The sequence below is a fragment of the Hyla sarda genome, chromosome 1 (genome assembly GCF_029499605.1).
Source record: "Hyla sarda isolate aHylSar1 chromosome 1, aHylSar1.hap1, whole genome shotgun sequence".
In the NCBI taxonomy this organism is placed as follows: Eukaryota; Metazoa; Chordata; class Amphibia; order Anura; family Hylidae; genus Hyla; species Hyla sarda.
Window position 1 is genome coordinate 437,166,926 of NC_079189.1, and position 20,786 is coordinate 437,187,711.

General features: G+C 41.6%; 2 protein-coding genes across 2 annotated transcripts in view; one reads left to right on the forward strand and one right to left on the reverse strand.

The window, feature by feature from the left end:
* The window catches only part of PI4KA (phosphatidylinositol 4-kinase alpha), a 145,449-nt gene that overhangs the window by 42,401 nt on the left and 82,262 nt on the right, over positions 1-20,786 (forward strand). Inside the window, exon 19 of the mRNA XM_056531869.1 lies at positions 6,948-6,998. Coding sequence (XP_056387844.1) covers positions 6,948-6,998 — 51 coding nt within the window. The remainder of the gene's footprint in view (positions 1-6,947; positions 6,999-20,786) is intronic.
* On the reverse strand, positions 9,896-16,159 carry SERPIND1 (serpin family D member 1). Its single transcript, XM_056531883.1, has 5 exons — positions 16,016-16,159; positions 15,003-15,871; positions 14,176-14,449; positions 11,318-11,462; positions 9,896-10,433 (listed from the first exon to the last, which is right to left on the reverse strand). The coding sequence occupies exons 2-5, from the start codon at positions 15,853-15,855 to the stop codon at positions 10,242-10,244; spliced, it is 1,464 nt and encodes a 487-aa protein (XP_056387858.1). The 5' UTR covers positions 15,856-15,871; positions 16,016-16,159; the 3' UTR covers positions 9,896-10,241.

Consider the following 20,786-nt stretch of genomic DNA (forward strand, 5'->3'; position numbering starts at 1 on the left):
TAAACTTTAGACCTAACTTAATGAAAGGTGGGGCTAGGTATATCTGAAATTTGATTGATGCTCCTGAATGGCAGGTACCCATCACATGGCTCCCTAAAGACAGCTATATCCTCTTATAGAACAAGCGAATCAAGCAAAACCTGTGTAGTGTTCTGTTTTTATGTATTTCTACTCCTTTCCTACATAATGATAGTCTTGTATGGTGGTTGTATGTATATAGTTGAACATATTTTATGAATAAAAGTCAACTTGAGATTTCTCAGTCCTGCCCCAGTTTAGTTAGTGTAATGTTAAGCATGCTAGTCAACCCCTTAGATGTGCTTCAATGGACTTTATCACTTTAACATGCCCCTTCAAAAAAAAAGTGAAACAAATGTATAAAATACGTTATACGTACCCAGAAATGGTGCCATTAAATATACAAATTGTCCTGCTAAGAAACAGGCCTTCATATGGTAACTTAACCAGAAGAAAGTTATGGCTCTTGGATAGACAGTGGTAATTGCTGTCACTTTCTTTCTTTACTCCTCATGGGAATTTAAAAAAGCCTGATATGTTTTATTCTTTTAAAATGATGTCCTATTTATATTGGTGACAACTTTAGTGTCAAAATAGTGGTTTTGTATTCATGGGACAGAAAGTCTGATTATGAAGGTTACAGTGTTTCATGTGGCAGGTATGTCAAGGTCTACACCCACGGTAGAGTGGGGCAAAGTCCCATAACAGAGCTAGTAAGGTTTTTGCTTGCAGGATCAGAATGTGCATTGATCAATGTCCTGTTTATCTTGCCTCCACTGATTTCTCTAATATTCCCTACACATAATAGGCATGCTTCACGTGTGCCAGTGCGGAAAACAGGTTGAACTCTGCAGTAACTTCAGTGATCTTATCAGTATTTAAGGTTTTACTTTTGACATTTTTTATGTATGTCAACAGTGTGAAATCATAATGACAGAGACATATATACATATTGGTCATACATACATAATATCTCCCCTTTTCCTATGTTTCCTATGTTGGGCTGTACATCGGCAATCTGTCAAAAAGGGATGCCAATGTGTAGCCCACAGGTCCATTGACTTGAATGGGTAGAACGTACTAAAATTATGACTGTTTTGTTCAGGGGTGCAGTGTACTATTGTATTTGAATTTTGTTCTGTCCATTTCTAGAATGTATACTGTATTTTTGATCACACTTTTGACCTCGATCAATACGGTATACAGATTTATCAGTGCTAACAGTCAGAGTTGTAGCATGTTAATATGCCAAGTCTGACTGTAAACTCTGCTGCATTTGAATGATCAGGAAATGGACAAAATATACAGTGGTAGAGTGTGGTCTGCATGGCTGCCTGAGCAGACATACTTTAGTGAAGCTCCTGCCATCCTGCTCTAATATCCTGCTTTATCCCCCATTATCCTGCTGGCTGACACCCCTGTTGAGACGCTGAACCCCTGGAGCTCCCCCTGCATGACCCTTTGTGGCTCCGGAGGTGTTTGGAGGGGGATTGCGGTCCCTGCGGCTTTTGGGCTCTGGATCCCCGGCCCTGCTCGCGCCGAGAAGACCGGGATCCCTGCTGACCGCGGAGTGGCCTCCTGCTGACTTGGAGCCCCCTGGAGCCCGGAGCTCCCGCTGGATCATCTGCCCTACATACTTGGGCTGCTGCTAGAGAGGGGGATCGGGTCCGGTGCCTGGTGCTGCGGCCTTCACTTCCGCCCGCCATCTTGAGACGCCCGGACTCCATTTGGGGACGTGCGGCGGCCGGAGCTGGCGGCCCTGCTGCTGGACGGGGAATTGCTGTGGACTTGCTGTGGCTGTACGCCGCTGGTAAGGAGAGGAGGAGAAGCTGCGCTGGGACGGCGGTATAGGCCACCTTCTTGAAGTGCTGACGGCTCCTGCGCTGTTAGCCCCTGCTGGGACATCGGGGTGCTATATGTGATGGGCTGCCTGCTGGAGAGGAGGGGAGCAGTGGTGAGGCTCCTTTATAGTGTCCCCTTGCTGTGGTGTTATAAAGGGGAGTTGCTGGTAGCATATCTTCTGCCTCTGGAGGACCCCACTTTAATGCTGCCTGAGCATTTTCGATCTCCTCCTGAAACACTGTAACAGACCTCCTGCATTAGCTCTAATATAATTGCTGTGAATCTGCTGGCAACCTGCTCCTGAATTGGCTGTGCTTGTGTGCTGTGGGTGCTACCTCATACATTACATGAACTCTGCTTCGGTGCGCAGGAACAAAGAGGGGGCTAGTACCTCTCAGCAGAGATCTGGTGGGTCGTCTGCTGGTAGAAATACACTGACAACAAGAAGTGGCGGCCAAATTGGAAAAGTTTGCCCTGAGACACCCGTCCCCTGACTCACCTGACCACAGAGTGGCCCCTCTCCCGATGGCTGGTATAGGGCGCCCCCCCGGACCCCCTAGAGGACTGTGCAGATCTTCTTGAGACTTCTATTGAGACTCCACATGTCTCCCTACCTAGTACTCCTCCTATGCTTGCTGCTGCAACAGGTGCTGTTTCTACTACCCCTCAAGCTGAACCCACATTGGCTGCTGTTTTCGCTGAAATACAAAGATGTAATATGACTCTCTCTCAGCTGACCGTACAGGTGGGGACTGTACAATCTGACATCTCACGTATACGCCATGACCTTTAAAAGGTGACTGACCGTACCTCTGCAGCGGAGGGTCGGATCAGTGACATTGAGGATACAGTTGTTCCATTGGTTCGGGACTCTACTAGACACAGCCATGATATTGCCCTACTAATAGCTAAAACGGATGACTTGGAAAATCGTCTGCGCCGTAAAAATGTGCGCATAGTGGGACTGCCTGAAAAATGTGAGGGACGCTCTCTGACGGAATTTATGGAAACATGGCTTAAGGATGTATTTGGAGTGAATAATCTGACCCCTCTCTTTGCGGTGGAAAGAGCTCACCGGGTCCCTACGAGACCGTTTCCCCCTGGTGGCCCACCCCGTTCTATGCTGGTGAAACTTCTTCATTACTGTGATAGGGATCTGATACTTCGGCTGGCTAGAGAGAAACAAACTGTGACTGTAGACAATCTCAACATATCTTTCTTACCTGACTTCTCGGTGGAGGTGCAAAAGGAGGAGGAGGTGCCTCCTTCTTGAATGTTAAACGGAGACTGCGGTCCTTGGATGTACAATATTCCATGCTGTATCCTGCCAGATTGTGGGTGGTTGCCTTGGGTACCACCCACTTCTTTGAGGGAGTTGATGCTGCTGTGAGATGGTTGGATTCCCATGAATCCCAGCTGCGCCGGAGGGCCCGGGAAGGCTCACCGGGACCTGACCCGGACTGAACTGTTCCTCCCTGTGCTCATGCTGATGGGGTAATGATGATGTTTACTAATGTCTGAAGTTGTTGCTAAATGTCTTTCATCGTACATTGTAGTTTAGGTTAACATGTGAGAAATGTTATACTATGCTGTTGGCGGCCCTATTTACCCATTCTAGCTGTTGGGGTTCTAGTTACATGTGTGGGGCCTCTGTTTTGTTTTGCTTTAATATTTGCATATCAGTATCTACTGTATGCCTTGTGGGGGGGGGGGGCTGGATTATGGAGGGGGTGGTACAGAAATGTTTACTATATGGGATGACTATGACTAGTTTCCATTTCAGGAGCTGAGCGAATGTATATTTGATTGTGTTTTGGTTGGCTGTTGTATGCCTGCTGTATGCTCTCACTTTACTGAAAATCTCCTGACGTGCTTCCTTAGTATGAATAGTTCTGAATGGTGTGGGTATACTAGCGCTCCTGGGTGACGCGGAGACTTGTGTGGCTGTATTTGTACCTTGTTTTAGGTTGTTAGTTTGTTTTGTTTTCCGTCTCTCCTTGTGTTGCTGTATGTCATGTCTGTAGGTTTCCTGATACTGTGCGGTTGGGCTCCCTTACCTTGTGTATTGACATTATCGTCGTTTTATGCTCATATGCCTCTAATGGCGGTCTTTAATTTTATAGGCTGGAATGTTAGGGGGTTGGGGGATGTGGTAAAGCGTTATGCCATATTTAACTCTGTGAGACATTTTCACCCTCTCATACTCTGCCTCACTGAAACTCATCTGACAGCGGAATTCACCTCGGCTCTTAATAGGGCATGGGTCGGTCACTCTTACCACTCTACCTTTTCCTCTCATGCTAGAGGGGTTAGTCTGCTGGTCCACAAATCTATTCCGTTTAAGGCTATCTCATCTAGCATTGACCCCGATGGCAGATTTGTCTGTGTGTTGTGTGAGGTGTCTCATCGACTGCTTATCATAATTGGTGTTTACATCCCTCCCCCTTTATAGTGGCGATGTTGTACAGCGTATTCTCACCATAGTATCTGGATTAAATCAGGTTAGAGGGTGGGCAAAGACATCCTTACTGGGTCCTACGGGTCGTTTATTTATGGCTAAGCATGGAGGGAGAGTGCCACTACATATTCTGGAAATTGGAGCCCTGACCAGACCTCCAGATTCTTCTCCCACTACCCAGCTCCTTTGCAAGCTCTGGGGCCATACGCGAAAGTTATTGGGTCTTACGAGTTTTGTCATGTACACAGCTGTGGCGTAACCCGGTGTGAAGTGGGGCAGTTAGCTGTACATGGGGTAGTCTGTTCTTTCGAGGACCTGCAGGAAGAGTTCACTCTACCGCGCTCCTCATTTTATCGTTACCTGCAACTCTGTCATGTGTATGATTCTCAGAATCGGACGCGGCTGATGAAGGTACAAACTAACAGGGTACTAGAATCAGTAATTATGAAAAGGGAATCTGCGGGAATTATTTCTTGGCTATATGGTGAACTCTTAGGTTTTTACCAGGAACGTTTTCCCTTAACAGTCCGAGCTAAGTGGGAGAGAGACCTTGGTGGATTGAGTGACGAGGAATGGTCTATAGTTCTGTCGCTTACCCCGTCATTGTCCCTGTCAGAGTCTAATAGACTATCACAGTTGTTATTTTTGCACAGTGTGTATAAAACCCCACTGTTTTTGCATAATGTTTGTGTTCGGTCCAACTCTGCCTGCCCTAGGTGTGGTGAGTTGGAGGCTCGCCTACTACATATGATGTGGGCGTGCCCAGTTTTAACTTCCTATTGGACTGCTGTGATACATCTTATTAAGGTTGTTTATGGGATTACACTGCATAAAGAACCTAAGGTATGCTTACTTGGCCTTATTGGATGTGATCGGGAACCTTCCATGAGAGAAGTGGGGATCTTACGTGTGCTGTATCAAGCTAGTAAACTAATCGCGCAGTTCTGGATCGGACGGTCTCCCCCTGGAGTAGCTGATCTTATTAAAAGAATAAAGCTGATAGTGTGCATGGAGAAAGGGATATATATATATATATATATATATATATATATATATATATATATATATCAAGCATAAGGTTGAAAGGAAATTTGATGGTATTTGGGGACCCTGGGTACGCCATTTTGACCCCCTGACAACTGATTCTTAAATGCTTGTATGCACTCAGACTGTACTGGACGTAGTGTGCATGGCTTGAATGTTGAAGTTCTGTGGATGTGGCTTTGCTATTTTCCATGCCCTCCCCTCTCTGTCTACCTTTCTCTGGTGGCTTTGTTGGATTGTTTGTAGGTGCCGCTTGCTGTGGTTATGTGTATAAGGTGTGAGGGAGTATGCCCATCGGGATAAAAGTATAGTTAAACCTCTAGTTAATTACAAGTGTGTATTTTTGCTGCTGCAAAGGGGAGAGATGGAATGTTTGTTTGTTTGTTTGTTTGTTTGTTAGGTGGGTGGGGTGGGAGGAGGGGTTTATTGTATGCAAACTGTTTGTAAAAAAAAATATATATATTTTTTTTTTTTTAAACTTCAATAAAAAATATCTGATTTAAAAAAAAATATATATACAGTGGTCCATCCCTCGAGTTACAATATTAATTGGTTCCAGGATGACCATTGTATGTTGAGGCTATAACTCTATGGAACCTGGTAATTGGTTCTGAAGCCAACAAAATGTCATCCAAAAATAGGAAAAGGTGAGGAGTAAACAAAAATAAGTAGAAAACCAATACAGATAAAACAAGTCTTTTCATATAAAAGTAAGAAAGATCTACTGGGAGCTGTAAATCACTGTCTATGTAGAGGACAGGGGCTTCTTCATGGTCCTATACAGTACACACACTGTCCTAAAAAAGTAACATGGAGCCGCCCTCACCTGGTGTCCAAAGGAGCATCTAACCCTGGCACAGAACATGTAATACCACCCTGTACTGTAGGGGGCGCTACCTGACAGCCAGTCAGTGCATACACTTCAGTAATACAGGGGTTTTACCAGTGAATGTCCATTCTGATTGGTCAGATCTTCCAGCCATTGACATGTTTTGCAGATCTGGACTGTCCGTAGCATTGTATGTTGAGTCTGGTTTCAATTTTGTTGATACTATTGTGGAGGCCATTGTAAGTGGACGGATCACTGTAGTCACAATTATGTTCTATCCATTTATGTCAGTATGAGTTTTGGAACTTATTTTGGTCAGTATTCATTTTTACTGTGTGTGCACATAAGAGTGCCTAAGAGTTCTCTGTCTGATTTCCCTGGTAAAAAATAAACTTGACAAGAAGACCTCCTCTTAAAGAGGTGATTGACCATCTATGGGAGTATATACATGGCTTCGACATTCCTATGGTTTCTCTAAGGCTCCGAGTCTGGTCCCTGTTCAGAGAATTGTGGAGGGGGGAGGTCCCAGAGCTTGGACCCACCGTGATAAGACATATATCTGCTATCCTGTCCTGTGGATAGGAAATATGTTTTTAGGTTTGAAATACCCTTTTGAGGGAGATTCTAGCATATGCCCACCTATGTTTTGGCTCTTTTAATCAGAAACATCTTGGACTGGTTTGCTTGCTTGTTTGTTTTTGTATCCTTGAACATGTCACTTTTATTAATTAAATTATTGTCTCGTCTCTTTCTTAGGCTTCTAGCAGTGCGGGGAACCTGGGAGTCCTGATTCCTGTTATCGCTGTGGTGGGTATTTCTGCTTTTTAATAATCTTACTGTTCTGTCACAATATTGTGAACATTGTTTCTTTGTCAGAACTGCAAAGGTCCAGGAATATAGATGGTTTTGCTGCACTACATACAGCCAAGAGTACATGTTCTTAGAAATGGTGTGTAGTATGGATCTCAGCCTACAACTGATTTCCAAAAAGAAATGGCTCTCAAACTAGCAGGTCATAGATTTCTTTTAGTGGAGATGTGACACAACAAAATGAGAGAATAAAAGTTTACTTGGAGTTTGATCAAAGCGACCTTCTCACATGTCTATGGACTATCATTTTGATTATATTTTACATTTAAAGGCGTTATCCAGGATTAGAAAAAATAAATAAAGAGCAAATGCTGATATAAGGTCAAGAGTAATATAACCATTTATTGTCCTGCCTAATAGAACATAATATTGGATGCTTTTTGCTTTTTTATTTTATTTATTTATTTTTTATAAAGCTTTGTCTTTGTCTTCCTGTTTAAAGAATGCTTTTTACATACAAAAGTGTTATAAAAAATCTCTATTTTAAACTATACAGTAATCAGGGGTGTGGAAAGTATAAAAAAAATTGTCCAAGGGACTAAAGTGGAACACAATTTACTTGTCCCTCAAGAAAATCCACTTGTCCTGGTGGATAAAATAATTTCAACCAAAATAGTACGATCCCCCCACTAGACCACCAGGGATGGTTATAAGATCCTTTTAGACACTGCTGTCAACTTTGACAACGGTGATCTAATGGTTTAATAGCCGGCCACGGCGATCGTCGAATGCTGGCTATTATCGGCGGCCCCCGGTTACTGAGAACAGCCGGGGGCTGCAGAGTATGGAGCTGGCACGAGTCGGGAGCCCGCTCAATACACACTGCAGAGCGCTGCATGCTGGATATTAGCGGTGGTGATGCATTAGCGGCCCCCGGCTACTGAAATCAGCCGGGGGCCGCAGAGTATGGAGCGGGCACAAGTCTGAGCCCGCTCCATACACCCAGAGCGACGCCGCGTCAGATCCGGCTGAAAAAATGTGGAACTTGTATCTCCTGATGCCCGGAACATGCTGGTCCGGGCGTCAGGAGATACAAATTCCACATCACTAAAAGAATCGATTCAAAAATATTTTGAATCGATTCAGTATCGGCAAGTGAAAAATTGCGATAATCGCGCAAATTGACTTTTTCTTACATACCTATGGTGCATTTTATTTACTCTAATTTATGTATCAGAAAATGTTGGAAGTTGCATTTAGTTCCTATATAACTACAACACCCAGCATGCCCTGATACAGCCTATGGTTGTGTGGGTGTTGCAGCATGTTGCACTGTATAGTAGTACAGTTAAGGTTATCGTGTAACCTGCTAGAAGTTGTAGTTTTGGTTTGTGTCAGCTGCAGAGCCATAGGCTGTGTCAAGGAATACTGGGAATTACAGTTAGTAACTACAACACCCAGCATTTCCTGATGCAGCCTATGGCTCTGCAGCTGACCCGAACCAAAACTACAACTTCCAGCATGTTGCACTTTATAGTTCTACCGTTTAGGTTATTGTCTAACATGCTGGAAGTTGTAGTTTTGGTTCCGGCTTGTTTGCATATATCCGTGGGGCTCTTGGTCGGCGGGCGAGTATAAAGGGGGTGGGATTCTGGTGGTACAATTTAGTGCGGGCCAGAAGCCACTAAAAATAAATAAAAAAATTAGATATCGCAACTGGCAGCAGCGCACCCCCCCCCTCCCCCGAGACACAAGCCCTTGAGCACTGCCCTAGTGCCTGACGTGTCATTCTGCCCCTGTACAAAACATACATGCATACACATATCATACATACACTGGCCACTGTCCCCCATATCATACATTACATAAATACACACATCATACATACAGACACATCATACATACACACACCCGCCACTGCCACCCCACATCATACATTACATACACACATCACACATACACAGACACAAACACACATCATATATACACATACACACATCACACAAACACTCACACCATACATATGCATACATCATACATACACCCCCCCCACATCAACATTACATACATACACACATCACACATACACTCACACCATATATATATATATATATATATAATATACAACCACCCTTCCCACCGCCGCCGCCGGCCACCTGCATGCACGGCCTCCTCACCTGAGCCAGCCATGAGTGGACATCAGAACTGTAGTCCCGGCGCAACAGCGTCGGGGGCGGCGCTCAGCCGCTTGCAGCTAGGCCGCATGAACATGTCTTTTCACACACAATAAATACCCGCCGGCCGGCTCCTCAGGGGCTAAGAGCAGACTTGTGCGTGCCTTCGCAGCGCACTTCTGCAAATCTGCTCCCAGCAACAATCAAGTAGACAGGCCTGTACCACAGGAACACCGGGGGCCTGTACACCCTGAGCACCGGTGTGAGGTGCAGACTTGCATCCCATGCAAGTCTGCATCTGCTCCTGTGCCTCACACCGGCATTAAAAGAAAAATAAGGGGGAAGCTGGAAGCTGGTCTGTCCCTGCTTGCCCGATACAGGGCTAAATCTATGAAAAATTCACCTGCCCGGCACCTGCAGTAATGTATAATTTCCTTTTTAAGAAGACCTCATCTTATTGTGTGTTTTGTATGCTCCCACTGTATACTCAACTCTTGGGTAATGTTTCCAGTTAACTGCTTAGAGAACATTATACATGGGGTTAATGGTTACATTGCTAGCAGAAAAACAAATATTTAGTAAGCTTGCACAAACCTTACGTATGAGTGCTGCCAAACCCCACTTCATCAGAAATCTCTTTAGGCGCCTTAGGAAATAGCTTTATCTGTTTGTTGGTAGCTTTAACGATAAGTCACATAGACCGACAAGATTACTATGACTTTAAGTTTATTGAAGACTTTCTTATATGCATTATACAATAGTACAATAGTACACGGAGTATGAATATTTTTATTAGGCAGGTATATGAGTACACTGTCTAGACTGACATTTGCCTATTACTCATTGCATTATTCCAAATGGATATAGCACAGAAGATTCTTCACCATGTTTGCCGTCCATAAGGTTAAATTACAGTATGGGAATGATCAGATCTTGTTCTATAGGGCCACTTACAATATTTTTTGTACAACTTTTTGGGAGTTCTTTTATGTTGGGTAGAGTTGGTTTCTGTTACATATATATAATAATCTTATCTAAGATTAGGCTTAGTTATTATAGGACTGACTCATGATTTAGTAGGATTGGCAACTTTTCCAAAAAATATGAGACAATCTGTGCGGTGTTCATAAATGAGAAACAGGAAAGGACGGTCTGCAATAAAGCGCGTTGGAATGGATAATGGTGTGAATCCCACCACAGTAACCGCTCCTGCTTGAGTGCCTTCTTCATTCACAGTGATGCTGCCTTGTTGCTGAAACTGCACAAAATATTATGTTAGCAGAAATTCAGAAGGAAAACATACCAGGCATTCAAAAAACAGTAATTAAAATGGAAGGTTGGAGTTGATGTGCTTGCAGCTGCCGATATTGTTGTGCCCAATTGTGTTATACTTAACTCACGGTATCCACAACAATCACTTCTTTGTGGGGGTATAAGTACATGGATAAAATTACATTATGCTGAGCATATTAGTATTTTGAGGCATACCCCTTGAATTATAGATGGATGGGCATTTACTTTTAGCTTATGTAGGGTAAACAAAAGGGTTTTTGCTATGAAAGCCGCTTGTGAAAAACAAGTAACAAGATGTCAAAAGACCTTGTTTTAGGATCTTACACTTTCAGAATGACTCCCATTGTGGGCACGCCTTTGGAGAAGATAGCCAGATATTTTGTGAGGCTCTTTATAAAGGCTCACAGACTGGCTAGGTCATAGGCTTTGATGGCCCTACATGCCCTTGCGATCCAAAACCTCCCTTAATAAATCCTTTTCTATCCTCACCAGTTGTATCTGGAAGAAACATTCCTGTGCCTCCCTACTCATATAAGATGGCTTACGGCCTTGTATAGATTCCATAAACAACCTTTCAGAATATTGCACGCTTGGCTTCTAGAGAGCCAGTCGGCTCCTTCACTTTTTGGCGTCCCCTCTCCCCACCATGTCATTCATGTTTCCTAAGATAACCTAGATATCACTTACACCAGCCTCGAAAGAAAACCTCTGTCCCCCATTTTATGATTTAAAACTGGGTGTGACACGGCGATTCTTGGTCGCTGAACCAGCGTTGTGGCCAAAAATGCTTTGTAGCCCTCGCTTCCTACTATTAAGAGTTAATATAATCAGATATATGTCTGTACTCACCAGGCCAATATTAATGTCTTCATCTGTAATGCCTGAAAAATCTGCTTTGCTTGTGAACAATTCCTTCACTCCCATGCTGCTTAGCGCATCCTTCAAGTTGTAGTTCTTTTCCAGCTTGAATCTTGGTAGATGAACTTCTCTTGTCCTAAAAACAAAGGGTAACAATGTACTGTTTGGAATGTGATAATATTTTTAAGATTGTTCAACTATACATTATAATGACTCATATGGATAGCATGGATATTATATTCATCTATTTACCAAGACTGTTTACTACTATCCTAAAATTGTTCCTCTGTGCCTCCTATGGTGGTAAGCAGTTACCCACATGAAGTGAGCTTTTTCTATTCCAGTATGGCTAGCGCCAATATACACAGACCTATTCAGGTTACTGTGCTTGGGATGAATTGACACCATGCATTGCATAGTAGCAAAAATTGTAGAAAAATTGGGGGAGATTTATCAAAACCTGTCCAGAGGAAAAGTTGCTGAGTTGCCCATATCAACCAATCAGATCGCTTCTTTAATTTTTCAGAGGCCTTTTCAAAAATGAAAGAAGCGATCTGATTGGTTGCTATGGGCAGCTCAGAAACTTTTCCTCTGGACAGGTTTTTATAAGTCTCTCCCAATGTTTTATCTGTGAAAACATACTGGTCACCGCTGTTTTTTTTAACTTACTCCACTATTTTATTTATTTTTAATAAACTCCAATAAATTGGCAATATAATTACGTATGGTCAAAATGGATACTGCTTAAATAGTGATGAAATTCTATCGCCTCTGTTCGGATGTTCTTCATATAATAAGTTGCTAACAAACAGTGCAAACAGTAGCGATTCAAACAGCTCTCATTTAGTTCAATTATATGTGACATTTTACATGACATTCTAGACAATATGTTTTGTGCCATACTACTTTTCCTCCACATGCTGTGCCACCAGCATGATCTGTATTTGCAGCTGATCTCGGACAATTTCAGAGACTGTCTAAAAAAAAAAATTGGTTTTCCAAGGATGAACAACTCCTTGAAAGCCATAAACAGAAAGCTTGTGGCTTATACAGAGCAACAATTCCTGCTAGCTGATTGGATGAGGCAGATCATATGTCCCACTCACAAGTATACACCGAGCTTTCTAGGTGATCACTGTTTGCTTATGAGTATAATGTGTGATAACCAGAACACTCACTTCTGGTTGCCCACCAGATTGAAAGTTAGTCATGGCCGTAAATGTTGGCACCCCTGAAAATTTTCAAGAAAATGAAGTATTTCTCACAGAAAAGGATTGCAGTAACACATGTTTTGCTATACACATGTTTATTCTCTTTGTGTGTATTGGAACTAAACCAAAAAAGGAGGAAAAAAAAGCAGATTGGACATAATGTCACACCAAACTCCAAAAATTGTCTGGACAAAGTTATTTGCACTCTTAACTAAATATTTGGTTGCACACCCTTTGGAAAAAATAACTGAAATCAGTCTCTTCCTATAAGCATCAATAAGCTTCTTACACCTCTCAGTCGGAATGTTGGACCACTCTTCCTTTGCAAACTGCTCCAGGTCTCTGTTATTAGAAGGGCGCCTTTTCCCAACAGCAATTTTAAGATCTCTCCACAAGTGTTTAATAGGATTTAGATCTGGACCCATTGCTGGCCACTTCAGAACTCTCCAGCACTTTGTTGCCATCTATTTTTAGGTGCTTTTTGACGTATTTTTGGGGTAATTGTCCTGCTGGAAGACCCAAGATCTTGGCCGAAAACCCAGCTTTCTGACACTGGGCTGTACAGTGTGACCCAAAATCAATTGGTAATCCTGAGATTTCATGATGCTTTGCACACATTCAAGGCACCCAGTGCCAGAGGCAGCAAAACAACCCCAAAACATAATTGAATCTCCGCCATATTTCACTGTAAGTACTGTGTTCTTTTCTTTGTAGGCCTCATTCCATTTTCGGTAAACAGAAGTGCTTTACTTAAAAGCTCTATCTTGGTCTCTTCTGTCCACAAGACGTTTTTCCCAGAAGGATTTTGGCTTACTCAAGTTAATTTTGGCAAAATGTAATCTTGCTTTTTTATGTCTCTGTGTCAGCAGTGGGGTCCTCCTGGGTCTCCTGCCATAGCGTTTCATTTCATTTAAATGTCGATGGATAGTTTGCGCTGACACTGACAGGACAGCTTGAATATCTTTGGAACTTGTTTGGGGCTGCTTATTCACCATCCAGACTATCCTGCATTGACACCTTTCATCAATTTTTCTTTTCCATCCACGCCCGGGGAGATTGGCTACAGTGCCATGGCAAACTTCTTGATAATGTTGCGCACTGTGGAAAGAGGCAAATCTAGATCTCTGGAGATGGACTTGTAACCTTGAGATTGTTGATATTTTCCCACAATTTTGGTTCTCAAGTCCTCAAACAGTTCTCTTCTCCTATTTCTGTTGTCCATGCTTAGTGTGGCACACAGACACACAATGCAAAGACTAAGTGAACTTCTCTCCTTTTTATCTGCTTTCAGGTGGGATTTTTATATTGCCCATACCTGTTACTTGCCCCAAGTGAGTTTAAAGGAGCATCACATGCTTGAAACGATCTTATTTATCCACAATTTGTGCCAATAATTTTGTCCAGCCCATTTTTGGAGTTTGGTGTGACATTATGTCCAATTTGCTTTTTTTCCCTCCCTTGTTTGGTTTAGTTCCAATACACACAAAGGGAATAAACATGTGTATAGCAAAACATGTGTTACTGCAATCCTTTTCTGTGAGAAATACTTCATTTTTTTGAAAAATTTCAGGGGTGCCAACTGTATGACCACTAGCATAGAAGCATAGTATATTTTATAGATATTTCGTAATATTTTACCTGTTAGTCATGCTCTTCTGCCAACGGTCTATCAAATGTGGGCTGAGCTGCTTCTCAAGGAGCTTCATACCTGATATTTTGTGTGGCACCACTAATAGCATGCTTATATTACCAACATAGGGCAACTGCAGAACATCACAATCCAATTCAGAATCCAAAGCAAACAAAAAACTTCCTTTGAGCTTCATCATGGGAACTTTTACCACTTCTTTTTCACTCACGCGGAAATTTGCATTGTAGGTTTGCTCTAGTGGAAACTTATTCTCCCACGTCCCTATTTGAAAAGAGAAAATATCCTTACACTTCGGTTAAATAAAAGTGGAACAGGGGAGATTTAAAACTTTTTTTTATATATATATCAACTGTCTCCAGAAAGTTAAACAGATTTGATGACACTCGTCTCTGGAAAGCCCAGTTTAGAAGCAAATCGCCAATACCAAACCTCTTCTAAACTGGGCGTTTCCCGAGACAGGTGTCATCAGAGAGCACTCAGACAGAAAAGAACAACCTTAACTTCAGAAGCTCATAAGTACTGAAAGGATTAAGATTTTTTAATAGAAGTAATTTACAAATCTGTTTAACTTTCTGGAGCCAGTTGATATATATAAAAAAGTTTTTGCCTGGAATACCCCTTTAACTAAATTGGAGCAGAGGAAATGTTGAGGACCTACAATAAGCAACCAGTCAGGTTCTAGCTTTTAAGCTTCAGAGGTTGTTGGAAAATAAAAAGGTGCAACCTGATTGCTTGTTATAGGTTACCCTTGTAGTTTTTATTTTGCAGTCTCTCTTCATGCATAGTTAAGTAAAGTTAGGATATGACCACTTACCTTTGAAGTAGATGCAGTTGATCAGTAACATTAGAATATTCGGGTCCAGGTTTGCAAGTGCTTCCTTTATCAGACCTTTGGTAAGCTTTTGAATGCGTTGGTTAACTTTATGGAGAAAAGCTTTGTCAGCAAAATCACCAATTTGGGCCTCTGCATAGTAGTAGTTTTTCAGTTTATCCTGAAAGTCTTTCTCGATTGGGAAATCTTGCCGGATGTAAAGGTCATTGACTGATCTTAATGTATAGCCAAAGTTTCTCCGAAACAGTCTGTGGGTTAACTTACGAAAGACTGAGTGAATAGTGGTTTTATCGTACTTGGTGCTGGCGTTGATAAATTCTTTGAAGCCTAATGTTGACAAAATTTCACTTTCAGTCTTCCCCTTTGTTCCCATTGATATTGTAGCCATTGCTGTGGACACTCCAACTGGTGCCATCAAGATATTATCTGTTACATTCGTATTCTCTCTAATGGCACGGTAAAGATTAAAGCCAAACTTTGCATTCATGATGTTAAGCCTCTGAATCCTAGTTTTGCCAGGAAAAAGTTCATATATATTTCCTTGAGTTTTATCATCACCTTTGATTTCTGGAAGAGCATCAATAATTTCTGGATAATCTTCATCTTCAGAAAATATTTTGTCAAAATCTATGTAGTCCTCATCATCCTCTCCTTCAGGTATAAGGTCATTCGTCACCGTTTCATCTTGTAGACTTAACTCACTTTGGGGAGAGAGACCCCGTGCTCCTAAAGGACTTGCCCCATCGCTTTTAGCAAAATGCTCATGCAGGTCTTTCACACCACATAATGCTGAAGAAATGAGGAGTAAACTCGTAGCGAGATGTAGAAGGCCCATCTTCGGAGCAGTTATTCTAGAAAAGCAAAAATAGCTTAAAAACATATCTACATATGTGTATGTATTGAACTGCATTCATATGAAACAAGTCCTTTAAAAACCTGCACATTATAGTGTAAGTTTGGGATTTGTATAGAAAATGAACATAGTCTGTCCTTACCTGAAGGCTCCTGGCCGCAATTGCTAGATGGAGAATATAAAGCTGTGCCTCAAAAGGGCTAAAACATAACCTTTGCCACTTTCCAGAGCAAACAGTCCAAAACATCAAACATACACTGATTTGCCTGGTCAGCTAAAGTCCTTTCCTTCTTGGAGGCCCCATTGCTCCCTCCCCTTTTATTTCCTGTATTTCTTTGTCCTCTCGTTTACAATAACAACCTTTTATGGAAGTTTAGCAGTTTTTGTACTGTGAGTTCTTCTGAAATCATTCTTATTCAGTATTTATAAACATTAAAAATCAAAAGCTACAATATTTTTTGTTTACCAACTATTTTTTAATTTAGGCTCTGTTCACACCTGCATTCTTTTGCCATTCCTTTGTGTATTTAAAGCAAAAACAGCACAGCCTGTATTTCTGCTCATGGTTTGTCAGTATTCATTGGAAATGGATCAAGCATAGCTATCATGCCCCTGTTATAAATGCAAGCCATGACTCTCTAGTGTAAACTAAGCTTAAAGGGGTACTCCGCCCCTAGACATCTTATCCCCTATCCAAAGGATAGGGGATAAGATGCCTGATAGCGACGGTCCCTGCTGCACCCGGCGTTCGTTTAGAGTGTCAGGTGCAACGCTAGAGGCTCGTGACATCACGGCCATGCTGCTCGGGACGTCATGACCACTCCCCCTCCAAAGCAAGTCTATGGGAGGGGGCGTGACGGCCGTGCATCGGATGTCTGGGGTCCCACAGCAGAGATCGGGACCCCTGCGATCAGACATCTTATCCTTTGGTCATAGGTCACATGACCTGGTTGTCATCTTGGTTTTTGTGGCAATTTTTGCTATATATTCAAAAATCTTCTTCTCTGGAATCGCTGAAGCTACAGATATATTATTTGTTGTATATGGTTTCACTGTTGTTCCGAGCCAGATTTGTTCATTACAAGTCTATTGGCCACATGGTGTGGCCGCCATATTGGATTGCACAATATTCTACAAACATCTCCTTCTCTTAAACAGTTTGTTAGAATAACGTATAATTTGGCAGACATTTTCATGGCTACCTCCTGTACCAAGATTGTTAAAGCTGGTTCATTTGCATAATCATTATGGCCTCCACTTGACAGGGAATTCTAGTGTCAAGTACCCGCGAGTCCTATGAGCATCCTGTTCACCCATACCACACTGCCCTTGCATATTATCTCACCCAGTTAGCAGGTCAGGTGTTGTGATATTTCCTTTGACTGATAACTGGTTGTAAATATAATTATTTGGATTTTGATTCCTTTTTGGATTTTAATTGTCTCCAGTAAAAGTAATGTTTTAAGTATCTATCTGTGAATCATTATCTGCACTGATACTGTTACTCTGATAGGGAAATAAATTCCTTTTTCTCTGTGAATTGTAATATGCCTGTAGTTGCCTCAATGTTACTTCAAAACTCCTGAAATTTTACCCAAAGGTAGAGCCCAATACTATGCATAATCTGTTGTAGTATAAAGGTCATAGGTCACATGGTCAGGCAGCCATATTGGTTTGTGTGGCACATTTTTGCACGATATTGAAACCTCTGCATTTCTGCAATTTTTAGATTTCTAACAATTCTAACAGATTTAAGAATTGTTATATTTGTTACACTTTGATCACAATTATGACTTGTTCATTACAAGTCTATTGATCACATGGTTTAGCCACCATGTTGAATTGTGCAATATTCTACAAACCTCTTCTTCTCTAAAAAAGTTTGTTAAAATAACGTACAATTTGGCAGACATGTTCATGGTTACCTCCTTTACCAAGGTTGTTAAAGGTGGTTAATTTGCATAATCAATATGGCCACCACATGCCAATAACATTTAGATAGCATTAATAATAATATGCAACTTTTTTTTAAATGTGTGTAATATGTACACTGTCAATCTAAAAGTTATGTTTCTTTGCACACTGGTAACATGCTCCTTTTCTGTACCACGATTGATGACAATTATTGGCCACCATGTTGGATTGCACTATATTCTGCAAACAGTTTTCTTTAAAACTATTGGTCAGAACAGTGTGAAAATTTGCACACACGTTCGTGATCACTTTCTGTACCACATGTGATCACAAGATTTGGTGGCCATATTGGATTTTGCAATATTCTGTAAACATAGTTTTCTCTGAAATTGCTGGTCAGAACAATATGAAAATTAGCACTCATGTTTGTGATCACTTTCTGTACGCCATGGATCACATGGTTTGGCCACCATATTTTACTGCACAATATTCTGCATACATAGTTTTCTCTAAAATTACTGGTCATAACAATGTGAAAATTAGCACACATGTCCACGATCACCCTCTCCTCCATCATGGGTCAAGGCAACCTATAACCCGACTATGCAGCTTGGCCACCTATATCGCTGCTTGAAGCTATATTTATTTTTTAGTTTTCTACCTTGATATTGCTCTATATTTTCTGCTCAGTCTCAGTCAGAATCACAAACTGGGAAGGGGTATTCCCCAGCAGGCGTGACATCATCTGAAGCCATACAGGGGAGAACTTCCTCCCTCACTCTGCTACACACAGCCCAGAGCAGTTCAGTGTGTGGGATGAGCTGTGCTTGGATGCACACACTCCCTCAGCATTTTCTGTTTTTTGGACTTCTGCCGAGCCAACAGGAGTCCAAAGACTGTGCACAAGATGGGTGGAGAATGTGCTCTGGACAAGTAGGGAGACACCTAGTGGCAGATTTTTTAAACACAAAACATAGAAAAGTACATTAGAAAGATTTTTTTATTTATCATAAGGAGTGCAATAGCAAACATTTTGTTTTAATGAGAGTGCCCATTTAACCCCTTAAGGACGGAGCCCATTTTCACCTCTAGGACGAAGCCATTTTTTGCACATCTGACCACTGTCACTTTAAACATTAATAACTCTGGGATGCTTTTAGTTATCATTCTGATTCTGAGATAGTTTTTTCGTGACATATTCTACTTTAACATAGTGGTAAATTTTTTGTGGTATCTTGCATCCTTTCTTGGTGAAAAATCCCCAAATTTGATGAAAAAATTTAAAAATTTGCATTTTTCTAACTTTGAAGCTCTCTGCTTGTAAGGAAAATGGATATTCCCCCAAAAATTTTTTGGGGATTCACATATACAATATGTCTACTTTATGTTTGCATCATAAAATTGACGTGTTTTTACTTTTGGAAGACCCCAGAGGGCTTCAAAGTTCAGCAGCAATTTTCCAATTTTTCACAAAATTTTCAAACTCGCAATTTTTCAGGGACCAGTTCAGGTTTGAAGTGGATTTGAAGGGTCTTCATATTAGAAATACCCCATAAATGACCCCATTATAAAAACTGCACCCCCCAAAGTATTCAAAATGACTTTCAGTAAATGTTTTAACCCTTTAGGTGTTTCACAGGAAAAGCAGCAATGTGAAGGAGAAAATTCAAAATCTTCATTTTTTACACTCGCATGTTCTTGTAGACCCAATTTTTGAATTTTTACAAGGGGTAAAAGGAGAAAATGTATACTTATATTTGTAGCCCAATTTCTCTCGAGTAAGCACATACCTCATATGTCTATGTAAAGTGTTCGATGGGTGCAGTAGAGGGCTCAGAAGCGAAGGAGCGACAAGGGGATTTTAGAGAGTACGTTTTTCTGAAATGGTTTTTGGGGGGCATGTCACCCTTAGGAAGCCCCTATGGTGCCAGAACAGCAAAAAAAAAAAACACATGCCATACCATTTTGGAAACTAGACCCCTTGAGGAACATAACAAGGAATAAAGTGAGCCTTAATACCCCACAGGTGTTTCACGACTTTTGCATATGTAAAAAAAAAAAAAAAAAATTTCACTAAAATGTTGGTTTTCCCCCAAATTTCACATTTTTTAAATGGTTAATACCAGAAAAGACCCCCCAAAATTTGTAACCCCATCTCTTCTGAGTATGGAGGTACCCCATAAGTGGACTTGAAGTGCACTGCGGACCAACTACAATGCTCAGAAGAGAAGGAGTCATATTTGGCTTTTTGAGAGCAAATTTTGCTCGGGGGGCATGTTGCATTTAGGAAGCCCCTATGGTGCCAGAACAGCAAAAAAAAAAAACACATGAAATACCATTTTGGAAACTAGACCCCTTGAGGAACGTAACAAGGGATAAAGTGAGCCTTAATACCCCACAGGTGTTTCACGACTTTTGCATATGTAAAAAAAAAAAATTAATTTTGCTAAAATGTGGGTTTCCCCCCAAATGTCACATTTTTGCAAGGGTTAATAGCAGAAAAGACCCCCCAAAATTTGTAACCCCATCTCTTCTGAGTATGGAGGTACCCCATAAGTGGACCTGAAGTGCACTACGGGCGAACTACAATGCTCAGAAGGGAAGGCGTCATATTTGGCTTTTTGAGAGCAAATTTTGCTCGGGGGGCATGTTGCATTTAGGAAGCCCCTATGGTGCCAGAACAGCAAAATAACCCCCACATGGCATACCATTTTGGAAACTAGACCCCTCACAGAATGTAATGAGGGGTACAGTGAACATTTACCCCCCACTGGTGTCTGACAGATATTTGGAACAGTGGGCTGTGCAAAATTTTTCATTTTCACGGACCACTGTTCCAAAGATCCGTCAGACACCTGTGGGGTGTAAATTCTCACTGCACCCCTTATTACATTCCGTGAGGGGTGTAGTTTTCAAAATGGGGTCACATGTGGGTGTGTTTTTTTTTTTTGCATTTGTCAGAACCGCTGTAACAATCAGCCACCTCTGTGCAAATCACC